The sequence below is a fragment of the Neoarius graeffei genome, chromosome 11, assembly GCF_027579695.1.
Source record: "Neoarius graeffei isolate fNeoGra1 chromosome 11, fNeoGra1.pri, whole genome shotgun sequence".
Lineage (NCBI taxonomy): Eukaryota > Metazoa > Chordata > Actinopteri > Siluriformes > Ariidae > Neoarius > Neoarius graeffei.
In genome coordinates this window covers 68824871-68842264 of record NC_083579.1, presented here as the reverse complement: position 1 = coordinate 68842264, position 17394 = coordinate 68824871, and the positions used below count along the sequence as shown (strand labels likewise).

Genomic DNA, 17394 nt, shown 5'->3' with positions numbered 1-17394 from the left:
CTTTGGCGATGTTTTATAACATAAAAAGTAATTCCCGATGATCCATATATTAATTCACGAAGGCGCCTATTTTACAAGTTACGATAAAAAACGCGGCTATTTGGGCAAATTTGACGGGGCTGCAGCACCCAGGAGACGAAGGAGGAGAAGGAGCTATATGACGTCAGCGAAAGAACCTTCCTCCTAACTTACCAGTTTGTTGTTGATGCGACAGGTGTTCAGTTTATCATTATTAGTATCTTTATTATACATACATACATATATACACACATATACATACATATATATGTTATTATGCCTTCGCATTGTGTTGCCGGCTTTTGCTCCAAAACCCACAAGGATGGGGTAAGTTTATTCAAGTTTCCCAGAGATCCCGAGCTGCATGCGAAGTGGGTGAAGGAAGTCAGGCGCACTCGTGACAAGTGGGAGCCCTCACCAACATCCGTCCTGTGCTCTGAACACTTCGATTTGGATTGTTTTGACACCCTTCCCAGCTTAAAAGAATCTCTTGGGTGTTCAGTTCAGCACAAACATGTGCTGCTACCATCAGCAGTGCCTACACAGTGTTGCCAGATTGGGAGGTTTCCCGCCCAGTTGGGCGGTTTCAAGTGCATTTTGGTGGGTTTTGAACATATTTTGGGCTGGAAAACGTCAGCAGTATGTGTTGCCAGATACTGCTGAAGTTTTCCAGCCCAAAATATGTTCAAAACCCACCAAAATGCACTTGAAACCGCCCAACTGGGCAGGAAACCTCCCAATCTGGCAACACTGCCAGTATTCCGGAGGGGGTCTACTAGTAGCTATGCCGGATCCAAAGACAGTCCTCCTGTCAGAACATGTGTTGTGAAATGACACAAGATAAAGGTACGTAGAGCTATAGATTCTACATGATAATCATAAATGTAATCATAAAGTTGGCGTGATATCAGTCATGTATTTGCTTGTGAAAGCTTGCGGCTTTCATGTAACTGCCGCCTAGCAACGAGAGGCAAAGGGTAAAGAGGGTAGGCTATCATAGATTCTATTCGGAAGAGATCAACACAATTCTAGACTCCCAGAAGAGGAAGAGCTAGCACTAGAGAGTTCACCGGCGTTTTCATGCGCCATTTCCATTGAGTAGAACCAGAGTAAAACAGCCAGTGAACCGCAGCGTGTTCTCCCGTTGACGTCACAACATGGCCGCGAGCCACGGACCCAGTTTTCTTGCGCTGTGCAATTAAAAGTTGGATATTCGCGTAACAACAGCTTCTTTTCACGTAATTATAACAGAAATCTAACATGTTTGCCATGTTGTATAGTTTATTTAAGAAATTGCAAAGAGTCATGTTCGTGTCATCAGCACTTTAAAGGAGAACTGAAGGCAAATTTAATTTTTTTCATCAAAATTCTATTTCTCATTTTATTAAATATCGGAATGCATTTTTGATCGCTAGTTTGTCGCTGCTATAGCAAGTTATGAGTGTTTGAAATATGCTGTAATATATCAGTCCATATGTCAAAGCAATGGGCGTAAACAAGATTCGTTGAGACCTGTGCGAGACATCGTAGGACGGAAGTAAAACGTACAGCGGAAATCAAAGCGACCGACATCTGCCAAAAGACGCGCGCGCCGTCTTTCGAATGCTGACGTAATCAAGCCGGAAGTCGTTTGTTTTGATAGCAAAAAAGCAGGCAGTAATCGTCATTTAAACTTGTTTTTGTGCAATATTTCATTTTTTAAAAAAGTTTTCAAAATGGCGGCACTGACACCTGGCTGACGCTTCACGTTTCGAAGTCTCGCACAAGTCTCGTGAAGATCGTGCGGATAAGCGACGCCTACCGTGGGCCAAACGAACTAAATTCAACATGGCTAAAAACCCAACAGGCCGATAAGTATAATATTTAATTGCAATTAGTTGCTGATACGAGTCATGATATACAGTAAGGTTACTAAAACTGAAAACGTAATTGAATAACACGTTAATTAAGAAATAAAGCGAGTTTAAAAATGGTTTCAGTTCTCCTTTAAATAAAAACAAACAGCTACTCCTTTGAATGAAGTGAAAGGGTGTGAGCAGCCGAAAGTGATGGCACCAAGCTAAAGAGAACAAACGTGCACACATTCAGGGTATCAGGGTGTGGTGAGCCAACATAACTTTCACTATGTAGTATTACAGCAGAACTACCTAAAGCTAACAGAGCCACACAAGTCCTCCCGAAATCACTAAACCTCACCGATGGACCACTTATCATTCAGGCGCCTCTCAGCAAGGCTGTGCACCAGCTGAACCTCGTAGTCCTGGTCTCTGCTACCCCGGGATGCTTGGAGGACTTTCACGCCTGTGGACAGCTTGATGTAGTCCTCGTAGTAATAGCCCCAGGCTGCCAGAGAGAGCTGAAGCTGGCTGTCAAACTGGGCTAGATCATCCAGATTAGTACATCCCAGGGTCTTCAGACTATGAAGAAAACAGATGCTTAGTTCATATGACACGTATCACACCGAAAGGGTGGAGATGTAATTGCTTTTTAACCATGCAGACAACCAGCTGCGTCATGAATGTAATCGCTCACATATGCCGCTTTTCCACTACAAACGCGGCTGAGTCGGGCTGAGCCGTGCCGTGCTGAGTCGGGCTGAGCGGGGCTGTTGGAGTTGCATTTCGACTACAACCGCGCTGAACCGTGCTGGCTGGAAGTGGGTGGACACATTGGGTGGAGTTAGCGAAAGTGGGTGGACGTCACGTGATGTCGTTAGGCGGCGCAAACAGTGACATCAGTGAGCTTTTAAGCGGTAGTCTCACGACCCGGATAGTAAACAATAAACATGGAGGACATGGAGTCGTTAGTGTTGCTGGTCTTGGTGCTGTGGCTTGTTGTCACCGACAACGCCAACAGATACTGGCAAGAGCGTATAGATGAGGCGAGGCGCATAAGGCTTCATAATTCTCGTAATTCTTCTCCTTCCGGGTTTACGGTGTTTACAGATCCCAGCGTGCTCGCGGGGCGTGTGTGGGCATGTGAGGACACTCCTCCTCACCAATCAGTGCACAGGGGAGTGTCTGCTCACGCCCCCAGCCTCACTCGGCACGGTTTGGCTCGCTTCAGCCCCACTCCAAAACCGTGCGAGTTTTAGGGGCTAAGCAGGGCTGAAGCGAGCTGAGTCGTGCTGTTTTTTGGTAGTCGAAACGCGAGCCGTGTCGGGCTGAAGCGAGCTGAAGTGAGCTGAAAAAGGGTAGTGGAAAAGGGCCAATACATGCCTATGTAGTACACGTGTTACCCGAGGATTCCACTAGAGGGCACACCGAAGCACTCCGACTGTACAGAAACTCTGAATTTACTTGACATAAATGATAAACATGGCGACGTTCCAAGAGGTTAATGTTTGGTTATACTGCTTTGACACTTCCCCATGCGTGTACTGCATCTTGCAGGCGCTAAACGTTAATTTTTGAGGACGTACACAACTGATGCATGAAAGGATATGTGAAGGAACTATCATGCACATATGAACGCATAGTTTAAAAAGCAACTACATCCCCACCCAAAGAGTGCTAGAAGTTTTGAAATAATTAAACCAGTCCATCTGGCACCAACAAACATTCATCTGTAACTCTTGACAATTTGCACTGAGCTGTTGCTACATGACTGGATAAATGCAAACAGCAGGTGTACGGTTGTTCCTAATAACATGGTCATTGTGTGTACATTACCATGATGTGGTCTTGAAAACACTGTCCGAGGCCTCTGGGCCGAGGTCACGGTATTTCACGATACGGACCGACCTTAAGCTGGTAAATAATATATTTATTTTTTTCTTTACCAAATTCAGGGATGAGAATGAAAAATATTTTAAAAGTCTGAAAAAACCGGGGTGGAGCACGGGGGGGGGGGATGGGTTGGGTCTAATTATTTTTGGCTATTTTTTTTTAACCCCAAAACCATTAATTTTCTCAGCAAAAATTTGCAATTTATTTGGAAATAAATTCCCCTTCTTGGTGGACTCCCAGGTGAAAATGATTAATATGGTACAAGAAACTTGTTTTTAAATCAATTCACATTTGATGATTTCAAAAAAAAAAAAAAAATCAATGCACCTTTTAATATAAACGAGCTCTACAGTATTATATTTCTGCATTTTTGTGATTCATCTTTGAATACTCTAATCCTTTAAAATGAAGTGCAAACCAGAAAAAAGTTCTATCATAGAATTCTCTGAAGCTTTCTTCTGTTGTTATCATGGTAGCAGGAGATCTTGCATATTAAGCAGACAACATTCAACATCACTCATCACTTCCCTTTCAACTGTTGTGTGTACTAACTCGGTTTTATCTGGACAGGATGCTGTGTAATGTAATGCAGATACCATACGGTCAATCTGAAGCTCGAGATGGTGATTTTGAATTAAAGAACAGGCGTGTACAATGGGCATTACATACTGGAATTTTTTTTTTTTTTTAAATCAAAAACTATAAGTTCATCTCGGCCTAAAAAGTTTGGGCAGACGCTCCCGCGCGGCACATGCCAGCAATTCCGTCCCCCTATGAAATGAGCAATAAGTAGGAGAGTTATACATGCCATCATACCTAAAATTTTATCAGAAATATAGATATGATACTATGATTCTCCCCAACATGCTACATTAGATAAGCTAACCCCATTTGTAAAAGATACACACTTATATATGACATGTAATTGATATATATTTTTTGGGGCGCGCGCTCTCTCTCCGCCATGCCGATCCTGTAGGCTGCACTGACTCAAACTCCGGTCCTCGAGAAAAGAGATAAAAGCCCGCCCACACTGAAAGCTGATTGGCTTATTTTGCTGAGTAACCCAATCAAGATGCTCTTTGTCTGGCATGCGCTACATGAACAGGCACACAGGCAGTGTTGCCAGATTGGGTGCTTTTAAGTGCATTTTGGCGGGTTTTGAACATATTTTGGGCTGGAAAATGTCAGCAGTATCTGGCAACACTGCACACAGTCTCCCTCGCGCACGCACATTCTAAGATGCGTGATGCAGACCTTAATGTTGCGCGCGCACGCTCTTGCTCGCTTCTATCAATATGCAGGAGACTCCCGGAACTTCCGGGAGACTTGGGATGTCTGCGTTATAAGGTGACCACAGATCGTTAATCATAACCCACCCCCCCACCCCCAAAAAAATTTCTCAACGGATTTACATCGATCTCAAAAACGATCATTTTGGTCTGAAAAAGTCGGAAATCCGCCAATCGGCGGAAAATTCTCATCCCTGCAAATTCTAACAGAAAATGAGAGCGCCCGAAAGAGAAACCATATTTAGAACAAACCTGCTACAAGCTCGTCAAAAACCTGTTTGACTTTGCTCGGTGTTAGCAACAGTTACACGTTTTCGGCTTTCTCATGAAAATTTCTTCTTCATCAGGGTAGTAAAACTCACTTTCGCTGTGAACGCTGTCGTTATCGCTATCCATGCTGTAAAATTAATGCGATTATACTGAGAAATGCGAAAATAAATGTTGACAAAAAATGGCTACTATGTTTGTTGTTGTTGTGAATGAGCGAGTCGCCAAAGGTCCGGAACCGGGGTCCGGATCATAGGATTCCGGATCGCTCGCGAGCCAATCAGAGAGCATGATTTGATGGAAACCGCGAAAAAAATAAAATCAAATATTTACATGATTTCAGTGTGTGAGAGAGAGAGAGAGAGAGAGAGAGAAGCCATTATCTCATCTCATCTCATTATCTCTAGCCGCTTTATCCTGTTCTACAGGGTCGCAGGCAAGCTGGAGCCTATCCCAGCTGACTACGGGCGAAAGGCGGGGTACACCCTGGACAAGTCGCCAGGTCATCACAGGGCTGACACATAGACACAGACAACCATTCACACTCACATTCACACCTACGCTCAATTTAGGCCAAGTTTACATTAGACCGTATCTGTCTCGTTTTCTTCGCGGATGCACTGTCCGTTTACATTAAAACGCCTGGAAACGCCGGGAAACGGGAATCCGCCAGCGTCCACGTATTCAATCCAGATCGTGTCTGGTCCGGTGCTGTGTAAACATTGAGAATACGCGGATACGCTGTGCTGAGCTCTAGCTGGCGTCGTCATTGGACAACGTCACTGTGACATCCACCTTCCTGATTCGCTGGCGTTGGTCATGTGACGCGACTGCTGAAAAATGGCGCGGACTTCCGCCTTGTATCACCTTTCATTAAAGAGTATAAAAGTATGAAAATACTGCAAATACTGATGCAAATACTGCCCATTGTGTAGTTATGATTGTCTTTAGGCTTGCCATCCTTCCACTTGCAAGTGGTAAGTGATATGCGCTGGGATCACACACACAGCGGCTCAGTCCCGAATCACTGCTCGTGCGCTTCACTCGCGCGCTCTGTGAGCTGCGCAGGGCCGGAGTGCGCACCCTCCAGAGGGCACTCGCTGTTCAGGGCGGAGTGATTTGGAGCGCAGGATGCCTGCGGAGCCGAGCGTATCCGTGTATTGGTGTTGCTGTGTGCACGCGAATCGTGTATTGGCGTTGCTGTGTGCACACTAATCGTTTTAAAAACGTTAATCTGATGATCCGCTGATACGGTCTAATGTAAACCCCACCTTAGAGTCACCAGTTAACCTAACCTGCATGTCTTTGGACTGTGGGGGAAACCAGAGCACCCGGAGGAAACCCACACGGACACGGGGAGAACATGCAAACTCCGCACAGAAAGGCCCTCGCCGGCCATGGGGCTCGAACCCGGACCTTCTTGCTGTGAGGCGACAGCGCTAACCACTACACCACCGTGCTGCCCCAGTCGCGAAATCACTCGTGAAATTAATCCTTAATTTTACTTGGCCCCATACGATTTGTTAAAACGCTGGCTGTTGATCATTAATTAAACTAAATTAAATTAAAATACACCCGAGAGCAGAGCTGGTTTTCGCTACAGCACTCTATACATTAGAAAGTGTTCCCACTTACTGTTCCTTTTAATAAGCCTGAATTTTCCGATCTTTTCATACAAGGAGGCTGTCGGATCTGCCGGTTAAGTGCTGGAGGATTAAATATTTGTTTTGTTCTTTGCAAAGACTGGCAACGTCTTGGTAATGCTTTACATCACTTATGAATCGTTTGTACTTTGGGCAGAGGTGGAAAGTAACGAATTACATTTACTCACGTTACTGTAATTAAGCAGATTTTTTGTGTCATTTGTAATTTAAGTAGTTTTTGAAATGGGTAATTTTACTTTTACTCAAGTACATTTTGAACCAAGTATTTTACTTCGCTACATTCGAAAACCGCCCGTTACGGAGTAAAAAAAATCAAATGTGGGGGAAAAAAAAAACAAAAAAACAATTGGCCTGAACTGAAAGGAAACTGGCGCAGGCGTGCGTGCGGAATATCCTTATTAGCCTACATGTATGGTTGGATGATGGCTGGTGCCGAGGCAGCCGAGCAAGAGATAGAGGAGGTCGTGGAGGAGGTTGAGGATTGCCAAGAAGAGAATTCCCGTGGAACAGATGCGCCGGACAGCGAGGGAAATCCTTGGCCGTATCTCAGCCAGTACTTTGCATTCAAACGCAAACGAGGCAAGAACATAATAATGCAATGCAAAATGTGCCTGCCCCGCCGTACAGAGCTATCAGTCTACAAAACTTCCACATCAAATCTGCGGAAGCATGTGGTGGTAAGTAGATATGTGCATTTACCCGTGTATCCCAAACGTTATATTTATTGTTTGGTTAAAACCTTCCACTGTTGGAGTAAAATTATCAATTCTTTTGGCCGCCTAGCATCCATACCGATCGCTAACGTTTCAAGTGAAGTAGCCTAAATGAAATGAATCACCTCACGGTTACAAATTTGTTTTATCAGAACGACAGTCAGAAATAATACAAGTGCATGGTTTTAGTTGCAATCGGTCTCTTATGAAAAAAATCCTAATTCATGTATAGACGAGCTCCTGGGTTGTTAGCTGTAGCCTGGACTAGAGCTTTGGGAGGTCACTGATAGGCCATCAAAACATTTTCACTGTTACTTTGTTTTCATACTTTGTTTGATTTTGGTTTTCTTTTCTTTTTTTATTGTGGTGTTTGAGTTGGACCATACAATTCAGAATTTGGCACTTTGCTTAAAAATGTTTTATGGGGTGGTCTCAAAATAGGCTCGAACCCGGACCTTCTTGCTGTGAGGCGACAGTGCTATCCACTACACCACCGTGCCGCCCCAGAAATAAATATATTGTGCCAAATTATTATGGCATGTTCCAAAAAAAAAAAAAAACCACAAGTCCTCGTCTCCAATTTATGAGTCCGAATGCAGTTAACGTACGAGTCCGAGTCAAGTCACGAGTCCTTAAAAAAAAATAATAAATATTAGGGCACGAGTCGGACTCGAGTACTACAAGCCTGTGTAAATGTTATGGATATGGTGGTGAACTGCGGTCTCTTAGTGTATATTGTACACGTGTGAGTAAGATGCTTCTGAATGGCTTTGTTTCCACAAAGCGAAAGCTGATCCATCGATTCAAACGATATTAAAATCAACCATTAAATACACACAAGTGACGTCAATGCCATTTTCTTCTGCGGACGCGATAGCCGTCGTGCACGATAAAGTTAAGAACACGCTCGGCGTGGCAGCAGAGGCAGAAACGTAACGCGTTTACAACAATAGCCGATTCCACAGCCAAAGGGTTTCCGGTGCAGTCCGTCATACGATACAACAGGTCATCATATAATGCCCACAGCTCTGTACGCTAGTAAAGCACAAACACCTTTCTGTTTAAAGCCTAGGTCACAACCGGACGTACGATTTTTTGGCCGTGCGATTTTTGGCGTTTCCCAAATCGCTGCGTTTTTTTTGTTCGTGGAGAAAGACGCACGTTGGCCGTAAGTTTGTCTTGCAACCTGAAAAAAACCTAAGCGCCCGTAGAGTTTGTTTGACATGACAAAGAACCTCTGCGGCCGGTCTACGGTTCGAAAATCAGCACGTCACACGCGCGCCCTCCGTGCGTTTCTTTCACGTAGACCGGCCGCAGGAGCACGTACGGCCGGTTGTGACCGAGGCTTTAGTTATGACAGAGTTTGTGCTTCCGAAATTTGACTACCAAATTGAACACTAACAGCCAGATACTGATCCCAGGGCACAACAGAGCATCAGTGGAGGACCAAACCATGATGAACTGGAAGAGTAAAGGCACTTTTACCTGAAGTCATTTTTAAACTCGCTTTATTTCTTTATTAACGTGTTATTCAATTACGTTTTCGGTTTTAGTCACCTTATATCGTGACTCGTATTGGCAATTAAATATTATACTAATCGGCCTATTCGGTTTGTAGCCGTGTTGAATTTAGTTCGTTTGGTCCACGGCAGCCGTCGCTTATCCGCGCGATCTTCACGAGACTTGTGCGAGACTTCGAAACGGCAAGTGTCAGCGCTGCCATTTTGAAAACTGTTTTAAAAAACCAAAAAAATATTGCACAAAAACAAGCTTAAATAACGATTACTGCCTACTTTTTTGCTATCAAAAGCAGGGCTTTGAACCGGTTCAAGGAACGAAAACGAAAACCGGGAACTTTTTCTATTTCACATGGAACAGAAACGAAACCAGAAACTTTATTATTTTTTATGTTCCGGAACAGAAACGCTTATTAAAAATAATGGTAACCGGTTAATACCGGTTTTTATTTCGTTCCTCAAAGTTTCCGTAGCCTACAAATAAAAAAGCCATTCTTCTCCTGCGCAAGTTTCTATGACCCGCTGGGGTTCACTTCCTGTGTGACGTTCGCTGACTGAATGGAGAGCGCGGGAAGGTGGACTACTATCACGTCTCCATTACTGAGTGTCTGAGCAAAGAAGAGCCTGAACGTTGCAACCTCCCTATTGGCTGTTTGTAAAAATGTATCAGTTGTTGCCCTTCCCACAGGAATCATCGCGGGCTCGAGAGACGAGACCTGACGAGTTAGATCGTTGGTAGCAGAACAAAATGTCTGGACACAAATCGGGTTTTCAGAAAAGGAAAGAAAATAAACGGAGGATTGAAAATGCAAAAAAGGAGGCAGAAAATGCAAAACGAGTTTTAAGGTAGGACAAATGGTTACTTTTCTGAGGCAGCCCGCCGTGGCTGCCTGCAGGCTTATTTATTATAGCCCATTTAGTTAAAATAGTTGATATAAAATGTTTATAGGTTATTAGGGCAGAACCGGCCCTGGCTACATTTCAGGTGTAGTTTGTTTTATGAATGTATGTACTTGCATAGATGTGTACTTGGTCTTCCAATATGGCGCCTAACAAAATCTCGCGGCGTGGTGACGTCATGCGGTAGCCCTCTATAGGGCCTGACTAGCCTTTGGTAACACACTAAACGAATTCTCTTTCATTTTTGGCACTTTTTCTGTTTGTGTAGATGGGAAGACATACTGAGAATCCAAATCGCCAACATTTGAAATAATAATTGTTTTGAATTATTTCTTGTCTTATTTAATGAAGGTTGTAATAGAATTAGCCTACATTTGGCTTAAGCTGGATGAGACAGAGACATAATTTTATAGCCATTTGTTAAACAGCTGACAGGGAACGTAATTAACCGTTCCGGGAACGAAATTTTTTTGTTCTAACCGGTTCGGGAACGCCTATTTAATGGTGGAACCCAAAACCGGAAACGTTAAAATTCCGTTTCTGTTCGGAACGAACCAATAGGAAAAAAATTCTGGTTCAAAGCCCTGATCAAAAGAAACAAAACTTCGGGCTTGATTACATCAGCATTCGAAAGAGGGCGCGCGTGTCTTTTGACAACGTTGGCAGATGTTGGTCGCTTTGATTTCCGCTGTACGTTTTACTTCCGTCCTACGATGTCTCGCACAGGTCTCAACGAATCTCGTTTACAGCCGTTGCTTTGACATATAGACTGATATATTACAGAGCATATTTCAAACACTCATAACTTGCTATAGCAGCGACAAAATAGCGATCAAAAATTTATTCGTATATTTAATAAAATGAGAGAAATAGAATTTTGATTATTTAAAAAAAAAAATTGCCTTCAGTTCTCCTTTAATGTAGGTATTCACTGATTGGCTAACACTCCTGGCACTTTTACAATCTGATTTTTTTTTTTACTTTCAGTATACACTACAAACATCATATTACTCCAAACCCTCCATATCACAGTCGATAAAACACTAAGCAACACCAGTAACTGCTGCAAAGTTCACTCACTGTGTCGCTTCCAAACGTCGGTGGAGCTCATCTCTGGTCACTTCCTCGTCTTGATTTAGCAGCACGACCGACGGAAAAATAAGCCGTAAATATTGAAACGACTCCCAGTCATACGGAACAGTATTATGTGGTCACGGTAGTTGAGTGGCACAAGTCATATCATAGGTAACATATTTCGGACTGAACTATGCACTGAGCAAACAGGAAAGACTGGAGCAGGCGGTGACAGGCAGCGTACAGTACACACTGCTGCTCCAAGCTCAGTACATGCAGAGAACACTGCAACGTCCTCTACGTCAATCGACACGTAAGGAAGAAAACACGACGGGGTGTGCTGTCGTGGGAAAATGATCAACCACAGAGCGTTGGGATGTAGCCTGACCTGATGCTGACCACATTCTTTATGCACAATCATGTTGCACTTTTTATTTGTTTCTAGTTGCATTAAAATGTCATGAACTGCCCACATACAGGTCACTTCTCTCATCGCAGCTATTTAACAGCTACTCCACGAAATCGAGTCGTACGCGAGCTGATAGCTGACGAGGCGTGGAGTTGGCTAGAAACCATGTATGATGAGATTGAGTGGAATAACTGTTTTATTCTATCCACAGAGTATTTTTATTTTTAGCAAATTCGATAAATAAATAATAACTTTATACAAAACAAAACGTCCGACAAAATCATTTCCACTTAGAATGTAAACAAACCGGCGAAATGACAGGGGCAATTTGTGAAAAATGCAATAATAATAATAATAATACAGTTTTTCTCAATTGCTAAAACACTAAACCCTATTGTCTGAACCAAATACTCAGTTGCCCGAACCCACTGATTGAATCGATCACTCTTTTGGCAAAACCATAAGCACTTTTCACTTGTTTAGACACAACTTGCCAACACATTTTCACTGTGATGCACCCGTGCTGCATAATGGTGAGCGCAGGTGACAAAAGTCAAACACAAAGCACAGGTGTCACCACTTGAACACAACAACTCAAAATTGATCACACATTTGGCTAATGATGTGAGGGAACGTACAGTGGTGCTTGAAAGTTTGTGAACCCTTTAGAATTTTCTACATCTCTGCATAAATATGACCTAAAACATCATCAGATTTTCACACAAGTCCTAAAAGTAGATAAAGAGAACCCAGTTAAACAAATGAGACAAAAAAATATTACACTTGGTCATTTATTTATTGAGGAAAATGATCCAGTATTACATATCTGTGAGTGGCAAAAGTATGTGAACCCCTAGGATTAGCAGTTAATTTGAAGGTGAAATTAGAGTCAGGTGTTTTCAATCAATGGGATGACAATCAGGTGTGAGTGGGCACCGTTTTATTTAAAGAACAGGGATCTGTCAAAGTCTGATCTTCACAACATGTTTGTGGAAGTGTATCATGGCATGAACAAAGGAGATTTCTGAGGACCTCAGAAAAAGTGTTGTTGATGCTCATCAGGCTGGAAAAGGTTACAAAGCCATCTCTGAAGAGTTTGGACTCCACCAATCCACAGTCAGACAGATTGTGTACAAATGGAGGAAATTCAAAACCATTGTTACCCTCCCCAGGAGTGGTCGACCAACAAAGATCACTCCAAGAGCAAGGCGTGTAATAGTCAGCGAGGTCACAAAGGACCCCAGGGTAACTTCTAAGCAACTGAAGGCCTCTCTCACATTGGCTAATGTTAATGTTCATGAGTCCACCATCAGGAGAACACTGAACAACAATGGTGTGCATGGCAGGGTTGCAAGGAGAAAGCCACTGCTCTCCAAAAAGAACATTGCTGCTTGTCTGCAGTTTGCTAAAGATCATGTGGACAAGCCAGAAGGCTATTGGAAAAATGTTTTGTGGACGGATGAGACCAAAATAGAACTTTTTGGTTTAAATGAGAAGTGTTATGTTTGGAGAAAGGAAAACACTGCATTCCAGCATAAGAGCCTTATCCCATCTGTGAAACATGGTGGTGGTAGTATCATGGTTTGGGCCTGTTTTGCTGCATCTGGGCCAAGATGGCTTGCCATAATTGATGGAACAATGAATTCTGAATTATACCAGCGAATTCTAAAGGAAAATGTCAGGACATCTGTCCATGAACTGAATCTGAAGAGAAGGTGGGTCATGCAGCAAGACAACGACCCGAAGCACACAAGTCGTTCTACCAAAGAATGGTTAAAGAAGAATAAAGTTAATGTTTCGGAATGGCCAAGTCAGTCAAAGTCCTGACCTTGATCCAATCAAAACGTTATGGAAGGACCTGAAGCGAGCAGTTCATGTGAGGAAACCCACCAACATCCCAGAGTTGAAGCTGTTCTGTATGGAGGAATGGGCTAAAATTCCTCCAAGCCGGTGTGCAGGACTGATCAACAGTTACCGCAAACGTTTAGTTGCAGTTATTGCTGCACAAGGGGGTCACACCAGATACTGAAAGCAAAGGTTCACATACTTTTGCCACTCACAGATATGTAATATTGGATCATTTTCCTCAATAAATAAATGACCAAGTCTAATATTTTTGTCTCATTTGTTTAACTGGGTTCTCTTTATCTACTTTTAGGACTTGGGTGAAAATCTGATGATGTTTTCAGTCATATTTATGCAGAAATATAGAAAACTCTAAAGGGTTCACAGACTTTCAAGCACCACTGTATAAGCCAGTTCAGAGAGCACTGGTTTGTGAGGCCCTACAATGGATAGAAATCTGAGAGGAAGGGGTTGTGTGAGAGAAGGTTGAGGTGGTCAGCGAAGACAAAGAACAGTAATATCTGATGAAATCAGAGCTACTGTGATTGACCATGTTCTTGTCCATGGTATGAGCATGAGGGAGGCTGGAGAAAGGGTACAACCAAACATCAGTAGATTCACCGTGTCCACCAGAATCCGAAGATTTAGAGAAGAGAACGGGTAATTACCCTTTTTGACATTATAGTACAGTATGTAAATGTTGACAGCAATTACTGTATGACATACTATATACTGTACCACAGTATACTTTATGTTTCAGTACATCACTGTACCATTGTACTGTAGTATTGTAATGGAGGGTTGGTCTAACTGTTTGTAGGCCTAGTATTCCATGTATATCTTTTGTAACTGCATGTTCTCTTTTTGTAGAATTGAAAGACTGCCACATGGGGGTGGGAGGACAGGTATGTTCTCCCCACACCAATGCCGCTTTTCCACTACAAACGCGGCTGAGTCGGGCTGAGCCGTGCCGTGCTGAGTTGGGCTGAGTCGGGCTGAGCGGGGCTGTTGGAGTTGCATTTCGACTACAACCGCACTGAACCGTGCTGGCTGGAAGTGGGTGGACACATTGGGTGGAGTTAGCGAAAGTGGGTGGACGTCACGTGATGTCGTTAAGCAGCGCAAACAGTGACATCAGTGAGCTTTTAAGCGGTAGTCTCACGACCCGAATACTAAACAATAAACATGGAGGACATGGAGTCGTTAGTGTTGCTGGTCTTGGTGCTGTGGCTTGTTGTCACCGACAACGCTAACAGATACTGGCAAGAGCGTATAGATGAGGCGAGGCGCATAAGGCTTCAGAAATTCTTGTAATTCATAATTCTTCTTCTTCCGGGTTTGCGGTGTTTACAGATCCCAGCGTGCTCGCGGGGCGTGTGTGGGCATGTGAGGACACTCCTCCTCACCAATCAGTGCACAGGGGAGTGTCTGCTCACGCCCCCAGCCTCACTCGGCTCGCTTTGGCTCGCTTCAGCCCCACTCCAAAACGGTGCGAGTTTTAGGGGCTAAGCAGGGCTGAAGCGAGCCGAGTCGTGCTGTTTTTTGGGAGTTGAAACGCGAGCCGTGTCGGGCTGAAGTGAGCTGAAAAAGGGTAGTGGAAAAGGGCCACAAGAGACCCTAATTGTTGATATGGTCTGTAAGAACAACGCCGTTAAACTGAGCAGAAGATCATTGAGGACCATGTAAATTTTGAGGGTATCAACAGTGTCCACCTCTCTACTGTTGATCGTGTCCTCAAGCGCAACAGACTGCGCATGAAACAGCTGTACAGAGTGCCCTTTGATCGCAACTCAGAGTCAAAGATTGCAGTATGTACAGGTTGGTATATATCCAGACACATTCAATATTGATTACTCTAAGTAGTGATTTACTGTAGTGGCCTAAATCACTTTTTCTGTATCACTTACAAAACTATATCTATTTCTACAGAGGGTTTTTCAACTGGATGCAATGGAAAGACCCCATGAATACACTACCGTTCAAAAGTTTGGGGTCACCCAGACAATTTTGTGTGTTTTCCATGAAAAGTCACACTTTTATTTCCCACCATAAGTTGTAAAATGAACAGAAAATATAGTCAAGACATTTTTCTGGCCATTTTGAGCATTTAATCGACCCCACAAATGTGATGCTCCAGAAACTCAATCTGCTCAAAGGAAGGTCAGTTTTATTAGTCTGGCTAACGCGACTTCAAAGCTCTACGAGCATTTGGTCTGGCAAAGATATTAAGCCCAACCATTTCCCAAAGGCGTGGTTGACCCGCCTCCCTGAAATGTCTCAGTTTGCTACTGGTCGAAGCCAGAAAAGGCTGTGATGAAGCTTAAACCAATCACATCACTCTTTCCTCTGACGTATGTGACGCGACGGAAATTGCTTGAGTAACAGGAAGAAGATAAATACCTCCAGGGTAGGGTTGGGCGGTATTACAGTAAGAAGGTATCCCGAGGTATCCAAAAGTACCAACGGTATCGGTCTCGTTACCGTCATTTTAAAAAAATATATAATATCTAAATAAATATGGAGTACATGAGGTCATAATATAAAATAATAAATTGAAGATCATCCCGAATAACTGTGTGATCGTATTTTCACTAATTCTATCAATTTCCTAAAGAAGTTCTCATCGCGTGCAGGGTTGTTTATGTCGTTACCATGGCAACCCTGCGTGACATTTGGAGTCTGACAGAAAGCTTCGCAAGAGACTGAGAGCGGGGGTGTCATGGCTCAGATGGCTAAGGCACCGTACCATAAATCCGGGGACCCGGGTTCGATTCCGACCCGAGGTTATTTCCCGATCCCGTCTCTCTCTCCCCCGCTCATTTCCTGTCTCTCTATACTGTCCTATCTAAAAAAAAAAGAGAGACTGAGACCGCGGTTGAAAGATGGCAAGTCAAGATAACGAGTTAGTGGCAAAAAAAAAAATACAACATCGGCAGTGTGGCAGTATTTTGGTTTCAAACCAAACGAAAAATCTAATGTCCCCTAAGGCACACCATAGCCTGGGGTACTCCACTTCCACGAGATCTCTCCAATGAGTTGTGTTTTGAGTAGGTTACATGAGTAACAACAAGGTAAAATAATATAACGTATGACATTTGGGATGTGGGTAATAAACGTTTGAAATGTCATCTACTGAAGAAACGGAAGAAAACATCGTAGCGTAAACTGTTAGGTTTCTGGTGGGAATTAGCAATGCGCTTGCTATCTTTGTTGGGTGTGTTAAACCGTATGGATTTAAGTGGAATAATTGTAAGGAGTTATGTGATCAAGACAACGTTTTAAGCAAGGTAAGGCCATTTGATTATTAATTTCCCCGCCATGGCATGACGTGGGCCCATATGATTTTGCCTTGTGCAGCTATCACGCATTTGAATTAGGTTCGCCTCATTTGCGCTGAAGAATAGGGTTTATCGCGCAGTCTAAACGGACTTGGGTGTTGGTTGATTCTTTTTCTTTTTTTTATTTCCCATGCTTGAAAGGGTATGATCCTGCTCATCGTGTACTTTTTTTTGATGGAGTAGGTGAAATAGTGCTGCAAATGGCGTTTCAACGCAGACATGTGTAAACGACAGTTGAATGCTATTTTCAAGATGAAGGAAGAGTTGCGTGATGCTTTGAAATATCTCTTAATCCATTCATCAATGCACAAAATTCGCTTTGCTGCTTAATCCATACCACAATGCACACAATTCGCTATGCTGCTTTTAAATAGTACATTTGAGGCATAGGCGCACGTTACACAGTAGGCCGAAACAAAATTTTTTTTTCTCGGTAATACCGTATACCCCGGGAAAACACAGAGACAGTTTAAAGGTATCAAAATTTGGATACCGCCCAACCCTACTCCAGAGCTGCTCTTTGCTCCGTTTTCAATGAGAACTTCCCGTTGAATGCTTTCAATACAGCATCTACCGCTGTGTTAAAGGCTTGCTGCTGCTCCATGTTCGTAATGTTTCTAGTGAATGAA

At 43.3% G+C, this 17394-nt stretch overlaps 1 protein-coding gene across 2 annotated transcripts in view; it reads right to left on the bottom strand.

Moving 5' to 3' along the window:
* The window catches only part of arel1 (apoptosis resistant E3 ubiquitin protein ligase 1), a 130591-nt gene that overhangs the window by 49306 nt on the left and 63891 nt on the right, over positions 1 to 17394 (bottom strand). Inside the window, exons 1-2 of one of the 2 annotated variants that reach the window (XM_060934664.1) lie at positions 11180 to 11281; positions 2215 to 2435 (exon numbers count right to left, since the gene is read on the bottom strand). Coding sequence is in view for 1 of the 2 variants with exons in the window: in XM_060934663.1 (XP_060790646.1) it covers positions 2215 to 2435 (221 nt within the window). In the remaining variant the exon portion in view is untranslated. Of the gene's footprint in view, positions 1 to 2214; positions 2436 to 11179; positions 11282 to 17394 lie in introns of those variants that run through there. The other variant, XM_060934663.1, reaches the window with a different exon arrangement.